Raw genomic sequence first — 18,244 nt, forward strand, 5'->3', positions numbered from 1 at the left:
CCAGTTGGCCTCAAACTGGCAATCCTCCTGCCTCTTCCTCCGGAGTGCTGGGATCACATGCCTTCACCACCACCCTTGGCTTATGGCTCAGTGTATGACCCTCATCTTATACCGAATGCCTCGGTTCATTTACTGTTTCACCATTGTCGGTTTTCTGTGCGATCACCTGTTTGACTGACTCCAGGGCTGGTTTAATCTGGAGCTTTTGCAATGACGCCCTTGAGCTACCATCCCATCACCTGCGCACGCTGACGCCCACAGCCACTAGGGGGCGCAGCGAGAACACTCGCCCGGACTCCGGCGCCTACGCAGGAGGTCGTGTCACGAGGTCTGCGCGGATGGGCCCCGCCCACGGACCACGTGACCCGCGCTGCCCACTGAGCCTGGGGGTCTTCGGCCAGGAGGGCGTTTGCGCAGGTGAGCTGGGCGAGCTGGTGGCAGCTGTCTCAGGCCCCAGAGCCTCCGGAGGAGCGGCGTCCTCCAGGCAGACGGGGCCGACTATCTGCGAGTTCCTGCTTGGGAGAATCGAGCAGAGACACCGCGGCATAGGTGAGACCCCCGACCCAGGCAGCCGCCGACAGTGACCTTAGTAAGACAGCGGGCTCCTTAGCAAGAGTCCGGGATTCTAGTTCCTGCCCTCAGTGCCAGGCGGGCGAAGCTCTGTGCGTATGTGACGCAGGGGTAAACTGAGGCACAGAGAGCCCAAGAACCTTCCCTTAGAGCTCCCGTGTCTGAAAGGTTGGGTTTGGACTCCCCTGTGCCTGGTGGCGCAGCGGTCCAGCAGCTTTCCAGAAAGTAAGCTCGAGGTCACCAGGTCAGCCATGGCCTTTGAGTTCAGTTCCTTCCCTTCCCCTCCTCCCCCCAAATTGTGGCAGAGAGAACCGGCCTCGGCTGCCTGGTCCCTGTTTCTGGGACTTTCTGATGCCTGTGTTTCTCAGTTGCACCCTGCGGCCTCCTTGGAGGGTCCTGGGAAATGCACATTCCTACCCTGCCGGACAGTGTCTGAGCCTGTGAGTGTCCTTAGATGCTGAATCATGGTCAGTGTCACATATGTTTGAAAGGGCCAGGTGGAGCTGGGCCTTACCCTGCAGTAAAGACAAAATGGGTCTCTGGTCTTCGAGCCTGATCCACACTCTGGATCTTTCTATTGCTCATTATGGTGGCTCATTATGGCCGCCGGGCACCTGAAAGACCAAGACATGATTGGACGGTTGGAAGCTGCAGCCTACGCAAGCACTCCAACTCCCACAAGATGCTGGAGATCACTCACCATGGTAACTGATTTCAGTCATGCCTACGTAATGGAAGGCCCACAGAACTGAACAGAGCTGGGTGTGATCTCCAAAGCCAGACAGCCCAGCATGCAGGAGATGGTGGCAGAATCCACGTCATGCCTGGCTGCGTAGCAAGTTAAGGCAAGCCTGGGCTACTGGAGACCCTCTCTCAACATGGCAGCCAAGTGGGTTCAGAGAGCATCCTAGTTGGTCAACACATTTAAGCCCTGGGATCATGGGGGTCATTCCCAACCATTCTCCACCCATTTCTTCATTCTGGTCATCACAGCTTTCAAAACAAACCAGCCAACAGTAAATAGAAGTGAAGTGTTTTTCTGAGTTCTGTGAGACATTCTAGTGAGTTGCCAAACTTGGTGCTGGGTCGGGGGGGGGGGGGGTGGCGGCTGTCCTCAGAACCACCAGGTCTATAGGCGATTCATCAGAGGTATGGCGGCAACCTGGGGCTTAAGCTGGCATCTAGGTGTGGCAGAGCCCCAGCTGGGTCATAGTTTACAACCCACCTCCTGGACTGGAGAGCCACTAACGTGAGAAAGTCACCGGAATTGTGGGTGAAAACTCCCAACCAGGAGCACCCTGACTCACCAACAGCCACAGTTGGTCCCCAAGTGCTAGTCAGAATGTTCACAGCCCGCCCTTCTGCAGCCAGGCCATCTCCTCAGTGTGTCTGGTGACACTGAGAACTTTCCCCTGTGCTGGACCCCACCACATCCAGAAATTATCCCAGCTTCTACCCAAGAACCCCAGTTCCAGAAGGCTCACACTCCTTCAGCTAGTGAACCCTGTGGCCTGTCCCTGGGCTCTTTGCTCCAACTTCCTCTCCTCGGAGTCGGATTGGGGTGTGGTGGCTTGCCACCCTTCCCACTCACCCTTTTCTCTCACACCGAAGTCCTCCTGATAAAGTCCTGGTTCCCTCTCACATCTGTCTGTACATGCGTTGTGGGGCCCATGTCTGCAGCAAGCCCTCTGCCTCTGAGGAGCCTCCCATTGTCTCCGGTACCCGGCTTCTGTCTTCCTCACCATCCCTCTGCGAGAGATACTCTGGCTGCCTCCTTCCTACTGGCCCTCTGACCCCCACCCACATTGATACTGGCTCCTCCTCTCCTCAGGCCTTCAGAACTATTCATGCTGCCCCGGGCCAACAGGCTTTCACCATGAATTTACGGAAACCCCTCTGTTCGAACTCTGTGGTTGGGGCCTGCACCCTCATCTCTCTGACTACAGCAGTCATCCTCGGTCACCTCATGCTCCGTGAGCTGATGCTCCTTCCCCAAGACCTCCATGACCCCTCCTCAGGACTTTGGAAGACTTACAGACCTCACCATCAGAAAGGTGACGAGCCGGGGCCCCTGAACATCCAGGAGCACGCTGAACAGCTCAAAGCAGGACCCACACAGTGCGACGTCCCCCCCAGCCACCGCTTTGACTGTGCTCCAGACAAAGGCATCTCCCAGGAGCAATGCGAGGCCCGAGGCTGCTGCTATGTCCCGACGGGGGAGGCAGTGAAGGGGCCACTGATGGGGCAGCCCTGGTGTTTTTTCCCTCCCAATTACCCAAGCTACAGGCTCGAGAACCTGAACTCCACAGAGTCAGGGTACACAGCCACCCTGACCCGTACCAGCCCAACCTTCTTCCCAAAGGACGTGCTGACCTTACGGCTGGATGTGCTGATGGAGACAGACAGCCGCCTCCACTTCTCGGTACGTACAGACCTGGTAGACCCTGGATAGAACCAGCTCAGGCAGGTAACTGTCTGAAGGGGCCCTGTGCAGAGACAGAGAGTAGGCATGTGTGGGTAGGTGACACATTTCCCAAGGATATGTATGGTACGGCTGTGTGTGGACGCTTCCTGGGACACCGGGTGTGGGCATGGCAGTGTTAGAAGCTCTAGAAGGCAGGCACAGACACGGATGACAGGCCAGGACACCTTGGCTGTCCTGTCTGTTCTGAGCTGCCCTCTCAGTGCCTACAGCACCTCATTTCTGTGGAGGTTGATTTTGTGTTTTTACTCTAAGGCTAAGTACTAAGTAATAATACATCATTGATGTGAGGAACTGGGAACTGGGGAGATGACTCACTGGGTAAAGGTGCTTGCTGCAAAAAACACGAGGACCTGAGTTCAAATCCCCTACACCTGTAGCCTTGGTACTCAGGACAGAGACAAGTAGATCCCTGGAGCTCGCTGGCTACTATCCTGGACACATTGGAGAGTGATAAAACAAATGCTTGTCTCGGCCTCTGACTTCTACAATTGTACACACACACACACACGTGTATGTATATCTCACACACATATGCGCGCACACACGTGTATACCTCACGTGCAGGTAAGTTAATCAGATATAAACTAAAAATTCTTTGTGAGGCCATGTGGAGGTGGCACTTGGGAGGCGAAGGCAGGTGGATCTCTGAGCGTTCCAGGCCACTCCCGTCTACAAGGTGAGTTCTAGGACGGCCAGGACTGCACAGTGAAAGCATGTCTGGAAAACCCAAAGTTCAGTGGTGGAGCATGCGCCTCACACATGCAAGGTCTGGTCCCCAGCCGTAAAAGGATTGGAACAGTGGGTCATACCTGTAATCACAGCCCTTAGGATGCTATACGAGAGAATTTGTGGACCACCCCTATAATCACGGCATCCCAGGAGAACCTCTGTGAGTGAAATGTCAGCCTGGGCTTCAGAGTGAGCCCCAGGCTTGCCCAGGCTAAGAGTGAGAACCTGCCTCAAAAAATGAATTATTAGTCAATTGATTTAAAGCGTAAATAAAGCAAGGGAGAGAAGAACACACACAAAACTATCTACACATCTGAAGTCCAGCTTTAATGGATGCTCTGCGGTTAACAACCCCCAGGGAGGTCTCCTTCCTTCCAGTTATATAGCTGGGGAAACAGACTCATAGTTACACAGTCTGCAGACACCCGGGACCTGAACTGATGGACTATCATAGAGCCAGGCAGGGATTGCAATAAGAGAGGGAGCCATTGGGGAGGGGACCCAGCTCTGGAAGGGCTTTGAGCACTGTCTTTGTAGCTACTTTATTGGATTCTTTTCCCTACCTCCACCCTTCTCCGCCCTCCTACCCAGTCTAGATAGAAGAGAAAGAAGGTGAGAGGGGGAAGGGGACGTTGATCCCTTCAAACTATCCCTGCTGATTGAGGGGCGCCGAGTTTCCTGCAGCAAATCCAGTCTTCGTAGTCAGGGTATCTCCAGTGTCTTTGCCTTCTCTCTTTGCTCACAATCACTTGACAACCTCAGCAACAGGAGCCAGCAGCGTGGAGAACCACAGCCTCTCCAGGCTCTGGTGTTTTTATACCATCTCAAGAGTCCCCAGTATTCCAAACATGAAGAATCACGCCCCTCCTAGACGTGACAGTCACGGTTATCTGCCGCGGACAGTCTGAAGCAGCCCCGTATTCCACACGTGGGATTAAAAAAACACACTCATGTAACCATTTTTTTTTAAGATTTATTTTATTATATATACAGCATTCTACCTGCATGTACACCTGCAGGCCAGAAGAGGGCATCAGATCCCATTACAGATGGTTGTGAGTCACCATGTGGTTGCTGGGATTTGAACTCAGGACCTCTAGAAGAGTAGCCAGTGTTCCTAACCTCTGAGCCATCTCTCCAGTCTGTGTAATTTTTTAAGAAGCCAAAAATCTCAATGTACTGTCTATGTTCTCATAGATCAAAGATCCCGCTAGTAAGCGCTACGAAGTGCCCCTGGAGACCCCGCGCGTCCTGAGCCAGGCACCGTCCCCGCTTTACAGCGTGGAATTCTCCGAGGAACCCTTTGGAGTGATCGTTCGAAGGAAGCTTGGTGGTCAAGTGCTGTGAGTTGGGTACCTGGAGTTTTGACCCCACCCTGAGTTGATGAGGACCCAGTGGTCCCTCAGGGTCAGAGCGATCAGCAAACCTGGTCAACCCAGCCCTGCCTTTTTCTATCTTGTTTTCCATTGTTGTCAACACCGTGAGCAAAAGCCAAGTGGGGAAGCAAAGGTGTTTCACCTCACAACTTCCAGGTTACACTCCATCACTGCCAGGGCAGGAACTGAAGCAGAGGCTTTAGAGGAATGTTGCTTACTGCCTTGGTCCTCATGGCTCGCTTAGCTTAAGTTCTTATCTAACCCAGAACTACCAGCCCCTGGGTGGCACCACCTACAGTGTGCTAGGCCCCACCCACAGGGTGCTAGGCCCCATCCATGGTATGCTAGGCCCCACCCACAGTGTGCTAGGCCCCACCCACAGTGTGCTAGGCCCCACCCATGGTATGCTAGGCCCCACCCACATCAATCAAAATAAAAAATGCTCCCTCCGGTTGCTTATTGTCTCGATGGAGAGTCATTCCCTTTTCTAGATGACCCTAGTTGAATTAAGTGATCACCCAGTTCTTGGCTTGGTGCTTCTTCTTTGGGTCTCAGAGTTTCCCTCTGTGGCTTCCCCGTGAGGACTATGCCTCCCAGGAGAGACCCGGCGCAGTGTGTGGAGATGAACCACCATCGAGGATGATCCAAGTGCCAGGAGGCTAGGGAAAGACCCTGTCCACAATGGCGCCCCCTGCAGGCGGCACGCATCCCTGCCACCATCCTCTATGTCTTGTGTCCTCTGACCTGGGGTGACATGGGACCCCCTTGAACATACCTGCTGTGGCTTTTCCCACTGTCTTCAGATCCTGAGAGCTGCTGGCCTCTGTGTGGTCGTTGTCCCTCTGAATGTTTATCCTGTATCTGGTGTCGCCCCACAGGCTGAACACAACTGTGGCTCCCCTGTTCTTCGCCGACCAGTTCCTGCAGATGTCCACTTCTCTGCCTTCCCAGCACATCACAGGCCTGGGTGAGCACCTCAGCTCGCTCATGCTAAGCACTGAATGGACTCGCGTCACCCTCTGGAACCGAGACCTCGCACCCTCGGTAAGACACGGGCAGTGGGTGGGAGCGTGGAGGCTGGGGTCCTGGGTGCGAGGTGCTGTCTCTTGTCACCTCAGCAAGGTGCCAACCTCTACGGGTCACACCCTTTCTACCTGGCGCTGGAGGACGGTGGCTTGGCTCATGGCGTCTTCTTGCTAAACAGCAATGCCATGGGTAAGTCACCAGGCTGGGGGCTCCTCAGTAGTCACTTCCGTGTGAGAGCTTGAGGTTCTGCCTGTCCCCAGAGTCTGCCTGTCTCCAAGGGACTTCACATGGAGAGATTCCCATAAACAGAATCCTCATCCCTCTCATCCTCGGTACCTAAAGAGGTCCTGGGTGGTTCTCCAGACTCACCTACCTGTTCCACCACCTTTGGGGCTTGCTAAGTCAGGCTCAGTACAACTGCCCCAGACCCACCCTGCGGGTACCCCCCCCCCCCCGAGATTCATATTACAGGAGCCACACTGAAGCGACAGGTTGAATCCCCCATCTGTGGGGGACCCGTCCCTGAGCCCAAACGCTTTCCTCCAGATGTGATCCTGCAGCCCAGCCCGGCCCTAACCTGGAGGTCAACAGGCGGAATCCTGGATGTTTATGTGTTCCTGGGCCCAGAGCCCAAGAACGTTGTACAGCAGTACCTGGATGTTGTGGGTAGGCCCTGCCCCCTGCCCCCTGAGCTCAGACCCCTGGCCCTTCCCCCTGCTCCTTGCCCCCAGTCCCTGCTCACTTAAAGTGCTGGTCTGCAGGTTACCCCTTCATGCCTCCATACTGGGGCCTGGGCTTCCACCTCTGCCGCTGGGGCTACTCGTCCACCGCCATTGTCCGCCAGGTGGTGGAGAACATGACCAGGACACACTTCCCCCTGGTGAGTGAAAGTCAGGGTGAGGGCAGCCCCAGCGTCCGTCCTCTTGGCTCCCAACCTCAGCTTCCTCTCCCGGCTCCCGCTGCAGGATGTGCAGTGGAATGACCTGGATTACATGGACGCCCGGAGAGACTTCACCTTCAACCAGGATGGCTTCGCAGACTTCCCGGACATGGTGCGCGAGCTCCACCAGGGCGGCCGGCGGTACATGATGATCGTGGTAAGCGGAACGGAACAGTCGGTGCTTCTGTGCGGGGGTACATGATGATCGTGGTAAGCCGAACGGAACAGTCAGTGCTTCTGTGCGGGGGTACATGATGATCGTGGTAAGCGGACCAGAACAGTCAGTGCTTCTGTGCGGCCCCCTCTTCCTCCTCCCCGAGCTGCTGCCCAGGACCTCTACCTGCCGTAGTAAAGCCTGAGGAGGGGCCATAACGAGCTGGTTTGGGCGGAGGACCTACGTGTGGTTTGTGCAGCTCCTGGTCCTGCTCCTCTCTGAGGCCAGCTTTGTCCATGTGGGGTGAAAACATACTTGCCCTGTGCCTGTCCCCGTCCCCACTGCCACAGGGCATCCTACAGGGGGCGGGGCAGAGCCCTGTGGTAAGGACCACACTGTAAGGACTGCCACCACCACAGGACAATGAATAGCAGTGAGGGCCACCCAGACATCAGGCAAGCTCTCACCACTGGGCTCCACTGCCTCCTCTCTTCGTAGTTTTATTGTTGTTGGGTTTGTTTGGTTTTGTTTTGTTTTGTTTTGTTTTTTTGTTTTGTTTTTTGTTTTTTGTTTTTTTGTTTTTGGTTTTTTTTGTTGGTTTGTTTGTTGTAGTTTTAGGGCCTCACTGGATTGCCCAGGCAGGCCTTGAACTCTTAATCCCCCTGCATCAGCGGTCCAGGCGGCTGGGATGACCACCCTGCATCACAAGGCCCCTGCACAGATTTTTTTTTTTCTTTTAAAGACAGGACCTCACCATGTAGTTCTGACAGGCCTGGAAGTCACTGTACAGAGTAGACCAGGCTGGCCTCAAACTCACAGAGACCTGCCTGCCTCTGTCTCCCAGCAGCTGGAAATAAAGGCATGCACCACCATGCTTGGGTGCTTTTTTTTTTTTCATCTCTATTTTTAAAAAGTAAATGGGGGCTGGAAAGATGGCCAAGCAGTCAAAAGCACGAAGTTCTTGAGGAGGGAGTTCGGTGCCTGATACCCACATCAGGCAGTTCACCTGTCAGCTGTGGGCGCTCTTACACACACACACACACACACACACACATGCACTCACACACACACACATGCACTCACATGCACACGCACACATACACGCAAAGTTAAAAGTAATAGCTGGACAGTGTAGTTTCACACGCCTTCAATCGCAGCACTCGGGAGGCAGAGGCAGGTGGATCTCTGAGTTCTACACCAGCCTGGTCTACAGAGCGAGTTCCAGGACAGCCAGGGATACACAGAGAAATCCCATCTTTAAAAATAAATAAATAATAAGTAAAAACAAAAAGAGCAAATATAAGCAACTCTTGTAACTCTGGGAAGTCGGAGGACACGAAGACCACACGTCCAGACTCACCCCTGCAGCTTCCGGCAAACTCTTCACTTGCTGACCTGTGCTGTTCTCCTGGACTGTACAGCCTCAGCCGGTTCCTCTTCTCCGGGCCTGGGCTTCTATCTCTGTGGCTGGTCTACTCCTCCACCAGGCTTTGGTACCAGTCCCCTCACTGTCTGCTTCTCTCCCCAGGACCCTGCCATCAGCAGCTCAGGCCCTGCTGGGAGCTACCGGCCCTATGATGAGGGTCTTCGGAGGGGCGTGTTCATCACCAACGAGACCGGGCAGCCACTGATTGGGAAGGTAGTGTGGGGGGTGGGACAGAGTAACTGTCTAGGGCAAGGGTCAGGAACCATCATGTCCAATAGAAGCAGTCGGGGAGGGGTCCTCACTGGGGGTAACTCCGGACAGTCACCTGAGATTTTCTAAGTGGAGAATGTCCTCAGACATCATGAGCAGCTGGACCCAGCTCAAGCCTAGGAGTTTTGTGAGTCCTTGGGGGAAGTCTCCCTTGTCCTCCTTGTCTCTGGGTGCCTTCTGGGAGTTCTGAGTCCCCACCTCCCCATCCTAAACTGTTCCTGGCCGTGGGAGGAGCAAGAGCTTGTGTCTGATGGTCAGGGCTCCGATGGGGCTAGCTCAACCTCCTCCGGATGCTCTGCTTCCATGGCTCACCTGCCCCAGGGCCTTGTGTGTAGGGCTAGCCTTTGTTCTCCCAAGGCTGAAGCCCTCTGTGCCCTGAGGCAATGTGGAAGAGACTTGTTTGTTGTTGGGCTTGAGGCTCTCTGATGTCCTCTTTGGTTTAGAGATGGGGGAAGTCTCTGTTTCTCTGCGCAAGGCCTGAGGCCTGACAGGGCTTTGGTTCGGGATTGTGTGGGTGTGGCTTTGGTTCTCCACTCTGGCCTCTCTTCAGGTCTGGCCTGGATCCACCGCCTTCCCCGACTTCACCAACCCTGAGACCCTTGACTGGTGGCAGGACATGGTGTCTGAGTTCCACGCCCAGGTGCCCTTCGACGGCATGTGGATTGTAAGTGTAGCCCCATCCCTCCCCGGGTACGCCCCAGCTTCTGGGGACCAGCCCGGCTCACATCTCTGCCTCTTCCAGGACATGAACGAACCATCCAACTTCATTCGAGGCTCTCAGCAGGGCTGCCCCGACAATGAACTGGAGAACCCCCCCTATGTGCCCGGTGAGCCCCGTTTGCTGCCTGGCGTGGGGACAGTGCTGGAGTTAATGGCCTAAACCAGGGAATGAGAGCGCTTTTGTGCTTTGGACGATGCAAAGCTCTTTTTTTTTTTTAGCAGTCAGTAGGCAGAGCAGCTGCAGGACAGAGAGAGAGCCCAAGAGTCGAGCTCTGCATAGTGACACAGATACACAGACATTGTCACAGCTAGCCAGTGCCTCAGGGGAAGGGGATTGGGCTTAGACAAGCAGCCGCTTGGGACGAGTGAAGAGGTGGATGTGGAGACTGTAGATTTGCAGAGGACCATCTTTGGTATGCCTGCACTGTCTTTTGGACTAGCAGAGGTATTAAGCGATATACCAAGGGGGGAGTGGGGCTCTGCCCTGGGCAAGGCCCAAGGAGGTGTCCATTACAGCAGAGGCTGTGGGCAGAGGAGAGGGCACACGGACTCTGGAGGGAGTTCCACCTAAAACTAGCCCTCCTCTTGCCCAGGGGTGGTTGGCGGGGCCTTGCAAGCAGCCACCATCTGTGCCTCCAGCCGCCAGTTCCTCTCCACACACTACAACCTCCACAACCTGTACGGCCTCACCGAAGCCATTGCCTCCAGCAGGTGAGGCTCCACCCTGGGCCGCCAGCTGGCCTGCCCAGCACTCACAGTGGGGTTGAGAGGGGCTGGCGCGTGTCAGGGTCGTGGAAGGAAGGGAAAGAGGCCGCCCAGACCACCGTGGATCAGTGATGCACTCCTGCCCACCTGGTGGCTGCTCTCCACCCCAGCTTGGGGCCGGCCTCTCCCCGAACATTAAGCCTAGGCCATCCTAGATGTTAAGTGGGGATAGTGGTGGCTCACCTGTGAATGATTTGAGAGTCCCTGGGGCAGGGCCGGCATACATGAAGATGGCCTCTCTTTCCCACCCATTCTGTACTACTTAACTGTCGGTTCCTCCTGGCCCCGTTCTCCCATGCTCTGTTCCAGAACACAGGGGTGTGTATTAACCAGGTGTTCCCATCCCACTCAGGGCCCTAGTCAAGACTCGGGGAACACGACCCTTTGTGATCTCCCGCTCAACCTTCTCGGGCCACGGCCGGTATGCCGGTCACTGGACGGGGGATGTGTTCAGCTCCTGGGAGCATCTCTCGTACTCTGTGCCAGGTGAGTGCAAGCAGCCTGCAGATGGTATTGTGATATCTTGGGGACATTCGCCATCTAGTGTGACACGTGAAACCTGCTGGCCCCTATTCAACCTGTGTCAGCAGCTCACCTGTGGCCCCTCTTCTCAGATTCCCTGTGTCTGTTTCACTGACCACTGCCTGAAAAGCCCTCAGACTCTCATCAGAACCTAGTAGTTCTCTGGTCACTCCATCCTGAGATACAGAACGTTAGTTACTCCACTTGCTTTTTTGGGGGGGGGGTGTTGTTTGTTTTTTGAGACAGGGTCTCTCTCTGTGTAGCCCTGGCTGTCCTGGAACTGGTTTTGTAGACCAGGCTGGCCCCTCAAATTCACAGAGATCTGCCTGCCTCTGTCTCCTAAGTGCTGGGGTTAAAGGCATACGCCGCACTGCCCAGCTAACTGCTCTACTTGCAAAGAGGAATTTGGTTTTTGATCCAAGAACTCTGATGCCATTGGCCCATGTTAGGTCAGGAAAGTCAGGAGCCCTGGAGAACAGACGAGGGAAGGAGGGGAGCCAGGGTGGTTTCTGTGATAGCTCAAGGACCTACAAAGGGCCAGCTGGCTGAGCTCTGGGAGGTGGAGCTAGCCACCTCTGCTTCCTGGGCTGCAGCTCACCCCAGGAGAACAGGGGCAGCCTTGCAGAGCCGAGTCTGATCTCTCTCTCCTCCTCTTTTGGACTCAGGCCTCTTAATGTCCTGAGGTTACCATAGCTGAGGGCAGCTTTCTGGGGACTTAATGTTACAGGAATTCATGTGTGGACCAAAGGTCTACAGCTAAGGAGTGGCAAAGCCACACCTCCTTGCCCCCAGAGCCACGCCCCCACAGCCTTGGGAACCCTTCATTCTGCTCTGGGTCCTATGGACATTGTCACATGACCTTTTCCTCAGGGCCACACCAACCCTTTCACCTTAGTGCCATTACATTGGAGCTCCTGTTTCCAAATGAGGTCGTGGTCACACATCTTACACCTCCGCGTATTGGGCTCTGGGCTGCCCTGCTGGCCCTGGGTAGGAGAGCACAGAGGACCGTGGGCTCTTGCCCATCAGGCAGGGATGATGAGGTTAGGTTCGGCCTGCCCAGCAGGCCTGTCTGTCCAGATATCGTCTTGGTAACCCGGCAAGGACTCTGCCTCTCTCCTCAGAAATCCTGCAGTTTAACCTGCTAGGCGTGCCCCTGGTCGGGGCGGACATCTGCGGCTTCCTGGGAAACACGTCAGAAGAGCTGTGTGTGCGCTGGACCCAGTTGGGGGCCTTCTACCCCTTCATGCGAAACCACAATGACCTGAGTAGCATGGTAGGATGGGGTGTCAGGGGGGTCCCCACTCACCAAGACCCTGTCCTGGTGAAGCCCACCTGCAGGAAGGGCCTGACCGTGCCCCCCTCTCCACACAGGATAGCCAAGGAACTGTTGAACCCAAGGCCTCCCGCCTCAGTGCCCTTACTGAGACACTTCCTGTTGTAGTGTGTTCTCCTGCTAACCACCACCAAAAGCAGCTTGGGCAGAAAGGGTTTATTTTGTCTTTCACCTCACAGTCTGTCATGAGGGGAAATCAGGGCAGGAACTAAAGCAGAGACCATGGAGGAACTCTGCTTCCTCCTCACAGCTCTCAGCTTGCTTTTTAATGCAGCTCAGGACCCCCTGCCCAGGGAGGGGGTGCCAGCCACAATGGACTGGGCCCTCCTACCTCAATCATTAAGAAAATACCTCCCTAACCCTGTCTTAAAGGCCAGTCTGGTGGGGGCATTTTCCTCAAATGAGGTTCCCTTTTTCCAAATGATGCCAGCCTATGTCAAATGCTAAACAGCTCCTCTGCCCTGTCTGCCCACACAGCCTCAGGAGCCGTACAGGTTCAGCGAGACAGCACAGCAGGCCATGAGGAAGGCCTTCACCCTGCGCTATGCCCTTCTGCCCTATCTGTACACGCTCTTCCATGGCGCCCACGTCAGAGGGGACACAGTGGCCCGGCCTCTCTTTCTGGAGTGAGTCACCCAGGTTGGGGAATGACAGCCCACACGTGTCCCTGGGAGGACTGACCAGTGCCAGGTCTTCCGGAGCCAGAGAATTCCCTCCTGCTATGGGCGTTCTCACAACCCAAGCATGCTGCCACTGAGTGTGACCGGAGTGCTTGGTGCTCTCCGCCTCCTAGACCGGGACACCCGGAGCATGGAGATCTGGCTGGGGTACCCACCAGGCTTGCTGGCTAACAAAGCTTTGATGAAACAGACATTGGGGGTGGCTTAAGAGAGAAGGACAAGCAAGAGATGTCCCTTCTGTGTCCCCAGACGGGACTCTGCTGACATAGGAGGCATCTCCAGTGGGCAGGCAGGAGACAGTTCTTTGGCAGGAAGGCAAGTAACTCACTCTACAGAAAGCAGCCTTCTCTTGTACCATGCACACATCAGACAGACCTGATGGTTAAGTAGCCATTAGGCTGGAAATAGCCCTGCTGATGCAGTGTTTGCCTTAAAAGCATGAAAGATAACGTTGGGTCCCTAGGACTTAAGAAGCTGGGTATGTGGCATGTGGCTGTGGTGGTACTCAGGAGGCAGAAGCAGGTGGATCTCTGCCAGTTTGAGGCCAGCAAAGAAAACTCTGGCTCAAACAACCACCAACAAGAGGGCATGGTGGCTCTTGCTTAGGTCCAGCACAGGGAGACTTACGCACACATGCACGCACAGATGCATTATAATGCCTCCACAGGAATGAAAGTAACCAAGGCCTTCAAAGACTCAATAGTGAGGCAGGTGCTCAGCGTGAACGTTCCAATGCAGAAGTGTGAGGACACAGCTGTGCACACTGAGGGTATTTTGGGCTCGCTAATGGATGCCGTAATTCTACAGAGTTCTCTGAAAAGCATGGCGATCCATCATTCCCCTAGCACTGTGATCTTGCCTGGCAGTCAGAGCAGAGCCCAGGAGTGATGAGATATGAGAGAACAGCTGGGGTCTGCCAGGTGTTCTAGTGGCTGAGGTGAGAACATCTGGGGTCTGCCAGGTGTTCTTAGTGGCTGAGGTGAGAGGACAGCTGGGGTCTGCCAGGTGTTCTTAGTGGCTGAGGTGAGAGGACAGCTGGGGTCTGCCAGGTGTTCTTAGTGGCTGAGGTGAGAGGACAGCTGGGGTCTGCCAGGTGTTCTTAGTGGCTGAGGTGAGAGGACAGCTGGGGTCTGCCAGGTGTTCTTAGTGGCTGAGGTGAGAGGACAGCTGGGGTCTGCCAGGTGTTCTTAGTGGCTGAGGTGAGAGGACAGCTGGGGTCTGCCAGGTGTTCTTAGTGGCTGAGGTGAGAGGACAGCTGGGGTCTGCCAGGTATTCTTAGTGGCTGAGGTGAGAGGACAGCTGGGGTCTGCTGGGTCTTACGTAGTGGCTGTTGGTCAGTGAGATTGTAAGGAATGTTCCTGGTCATGATGCTTTCGGCATTTTTGTGAATTTTTGACCAGATGAATGGCATCACCATTTTGAGATTCAGGAAACAGTGAGCAAAGCCAGAGGCTCCCCAGTGCTTCATCCCCGAGCCTGGGAGTCAGCAAAGCACTATGCCCCGGCTTAGTATCCCAAATACTCTGGTTCCTGGGGTTTCTCAGAGACCTGGATTTCCTAACTGTCTATGCAACTAATGCCAGAGACCCAATCTCCAGGCCCTCACCTTTGTCTCTCCTGTGAAGGTTCCCTGAGGACCCCAGTACCTGGTCTGTGGACCGCCAGCTCTTGTGGGGGTCGGCCCTGCTCATCACTCCTGTGCTGGAACCTGGGAAAACTGAAGTGACCGGCTACTTCCCCAAGGGCATGTGGTACAACCTGCAGATGGTGAGTCCGGAGGTCCCTCGTACACAGGCTTGGTGAGGACTGGAGTGGCCACACCCTCCTGGCCTGTCAGTGACAGCACTCTACCTCCCAGCTGCATGCTGAAAGCTCTGGGACTTTCATATCAGCTCCTAGCTAGGAAACTAAGTCTTGAGTAGGTAGCTTCCAGGGCCCCACAGCCATTGAGGCTGAGCTGAGCCAGATGTTCCCTGCTCAGTCCTTCAACAAGTCTGGGGTCACAGCCAGCGTGTCTCAAGAGCACTCTTGGACCACAACACATAGCCTCGTGGGACAGGAGCCCATGACTCTGAGTACCAGCATGGTAGCTTGGTTGCTACCTGGGACCCTTCTGACATGACCCCTTTCTCCAGGTGCCGGTGGAAAACCTTGGCGGCCTCTCTTCTCTGTCTTTGGCCTCATCCTTCAGAGCTCCTGTCCACAGCAAGGGACAGTGGCTGACACTGGAAGCCCCACTGGATACCATCAACGTGCACCTGAGGGAGGGGCACATCATACCGATGCAGGTACCCAGACCCAGCAGCTCCAGGGCCTCAGGAAGGACTGAGATGGGCTTTGGGGGGCAGGGGCAGGGAGCTGACCCAGGGCACAGTCAGGACATACCCGACAGCCAGATAGGCACCGAAAAGAACAAACTTGGGTCTACCCAGCACCAGGCCAAGGTAGCCATCATACATGTCCCGGAAGTCTCCAGGGTCAGAGGTTATGAGATACACCCCCATCCTCTTCCAGGGTCCCAGCCTCACAACCACGGAGTCCCGAAAGCAGCCCATGGCTCTGGCTGTGGCATTATCAGCAAGTGGCGAGGCCTATGGGGAGCTGTTCTGGGATGACGGGGAGAGCCTGGGGGTTCTGGAGCGTGGGGCCTACACGCTAGTCACCTTCTCAGCCAAGAATGTGAGTCACGGGGCCTGTCCAGGCTGGTGTGTAGAAAACATGGGGGATGGGGCTGTCTTGACCTGGCAGAGGGAGGGACTGGGCCAGAGTACCCAGGGGCCAACATGTCCTTGTGTCTGCACAGAGGACGCCATCTGTAATGCTTTGGCAAGTCTCTTCTGATGGGCTCAATGTCACAGTCCAGTGACCCCCTTCCCCCCCCTTTTTTTTTTGCTCCTCACGTTACCAGAATACCGTCGTAAACAAGTTAGTGCATGTGACCAAGGAGGGAGCTGCACTGCAGCTGAAGGAGGTGACCATCTTGGGTGTGACCACAGCTCCTACCCAGGTCCTTTCCAATGGTGTCCCTGTCTCCAATTTCACCTACAGCCCTGACAGCAAGGTAAGAGGGCAGACTTGGGATTGGGGGTGGGGCACTTGGTGCAGCCATCATCAGACAGGCTCCTGGGAGGGAGACAAGGCTCTTGGACCTCGCAGAGTAGAATGGACCAAGTGGGACCTCGCCCCTCGCCATATCCACCGTGATGCGGCAGGGGTGGTGGAGGCAGTGAGCTGGTTCCCGATGGAATCCGATGCTGAGGCACTGGTCTCTCTACCTTGGACAGGGATGGCCCAGTGCCTGCTCAGAGCATCTGGGGCCTGGCTTGGGGAGGGAACCGCTTACCATGGAGGCTTTTTTCCATCTTCCAGAGCCTGGCCATCCCTGTCTCACTGCTGATGGGAGAGCGGTTTCAAATCCATTGGTCCTAGGAGACTAGGCCTGTTTACAGAGGCCTCCAGGGAGGCAGTGGGAGCTCAGGCTCTCTCTGGCTGACAGCTCCTCTGAGGACCTGCTCTCCTGACACACCTTTGAGCTTTCCCACCGTGTTGCTGCATGTGCCCTTGAAGCTCTGTGTGGTTACAAGGAGAGTGAGGCTTGCCTCACCTGCCCTACCCCAGCTGTCCGTCTCTCGCCTCGCACTAGAGAATGTGGGGATATCGTGTGCACCGACACCAGGCTTGAGTCGCCACTGCGGTTGCAACCCTAGAGACAGAGCTGGTGCCGACACCAGGTTCCCAAGACTTGAGAAACTTACTGTGAAGTGTACTTACTTTTAATAAAAAGGGTATTGTTTGGAAGCAGCTCTCACATCACCTCATGTCTTCATATCACCTGTGTGTCACATCCCCAACCACCCACAGGTCCCTGTGTCACCCTCAGGTCCCTATGCCACCCACCTTTCAGTCCCGTGTCACCCTCTAGTCCAGTGCCACCCTCCGGTCCCAATGTCACCAAAGGTTTGCTTGTCCCCTATTTTTAGCACTCCCAACCTCAGAGTTAGCAAGAGAATGTTGTGGCAGGGAAGTATTGGTGGAGACAACATGCCAGGCCAGTGACAGCAAGCCTGGGAAGGGACTTCTGGAGTGGGGCCTGAGCCCTTAGGCCCAGGCGGGAATCTGTCCTGGCAAACCCAGAGGAAAGAAAGGTGCTTTATGTCTGTCATGAACTGGTATGTCATTCACATGCCAAATTTGTCACCAGGGTTGATGGGCTGAAAGGATCAGTGGCTAACCCACTCCTGTGATCTCCAGAAAACTAAGATACAAAGGCATGGGGACTCTGGGGGCCACTCATCTGACTGATCACAGGAGTCTCTTAGATGGGTCACCCTGCCTACTGGGATCCTCTACTGGGAGGCACTTGGCCCAGGTGATCATGTGGAAAGTGGGACAGGAGAGTAATTATCAAATTCCGTCTCACCTCTCCTCCCTGTCTCGGGTACTAGAAAGCACGGACACCTGGGTGGATCTCATTTTCCTCCACCACATGGAGAGGCAGACAGACACAGGCAGGTTCCCCATGTATCCCTAGAGAACAGAAGGGATGGAGCAACAGGAACTGGTGCCTCAGCAGCTCCTGTAGCCCAAGTGGCCACAGGCATGCTGCCCCTGCACCCTGTCAGCCTCACCAAGGAGGCAGTCAAGTGGTCTGATGGAGCTGGGGACTGGCCACTGCTCCGTCTTAGAATATCTCCGCTCTTACAGGGCTGATCTCACTTAAGTCCTGAGACCTGGACAGGGAGCTTTCCTGAAAGGGATGGGCTAGAGGTGAGGGGCTATTCTCATTGGCTGATGTTGCAGTGAATATTAAAAAATAAAAAGGGCTTATCTCTTTTCCAGCCCTGTGGTCTCACTCCCCAGACCCACACACCTCTGGAGCCCAGTCTGAGCCCCCACCACGGTCCAACTCATCCTCGCAACTCCCTTCCCTTGGCGGTTTACTACCGCCTGTTCTCCGCCTCTGTCCTGGGTATTTCTGTACCCCAAAATCACGCACAAATACAACTCTACAGCCTGATAGCTTTTCACACCGGTTTATATATTTAACTATCAATCCACAAACCCTCTACACAACAAGATTGCATCAAATAGACAAAGATACAAACTGCCCTTCTGTATGAGATATTAGACCAATAAATCTAGCTATTTAATGCTATTAAATCCCTTCTGGGTCTAGCTAGTCCTTGAGAAGCTCATTTCACAACGACCTTTCACCCTCTGTCCTCTGACCTCTCCAACCTCTCCA

General features: G+C 55.0%; 1 protein-coding gene across 1 annotated transcript; it reads left to right on the forward strand.

The window, feature by feature from the left end:
* The first annotated feature begins 348 nt into the window (after positions 1-348).
* GAA (alpha glucosidase) lies at positions 349-16,797 on the forward strand. The gene is made up of 20 exons (XM_080922984.1): positions 349-549; positions 2,402-2,992; positions 4,982-5,127; positions 6,039-6,204; positions 6,279-6,375; positions 6,733-6,852; positions 6,948-7,066; positions 7,152-7,283; positions 8,809-8,919; positions 9,527-9,640; positions 9,719-9,803; positions 10,290-10,407; positions 10,814-10,947; positions 12,108-12,259; positions 12,797-12,945; positions 14,625-14,766; positions 15,135-15,287; positions 15,514-15,678; positions 15,908-16,060; positions 16,369-16,797. Exons 2-20 carry the CDS (start codon positions 2,447-2,449, stop codon positions 16,426-16,428), a joined length of 2,862 nt encoding a protein of 953 aa, XP_080779110.1. The 5' UTR covers positions 349-549; positions 2,402-2,446; the 3' UTR covers positions 16,429-16,797.
* The last annotated feature ends 1,447 nt before the right edge of the window (positions 16,798-18,244 follow it).

Source organism: Micromys minutus (genome assembly GCF_963924665.1).
Source record: "Micromys minutus genome assembly, chromosome: 10".
NCBI lineage: Eukaryota > Metazoa > Chordata > Mammalia > Rodentia > Muridae > Micromys > Micromys minutus.

Excerpts from the sequence above, each read along its gene's own strand:
- GAA (XM_080922984.1), top strand. The coding sequence starts at position 2,447 with ATGAATTTACGGAAACCCCTCTGTTCGAACTCTGTGGTTGGGGCCTGC. Across the intron at positions 6,853-6,947 it reads GCAGTACCTGGATGTTGTGG|GTTACCCCTTCATGCCTCCA; the intron begins GTAGGCCCTGCC and ends GCTGGTCTGCAG. Across the intron at positions 10,948-12,107 it reads TCTCTCGTACTCTGTGCCAG|AAATCCTGCAGTTTAACCTG; the intron begins GTGAGTGCAAGC and ends CTCTCTCCTCAG.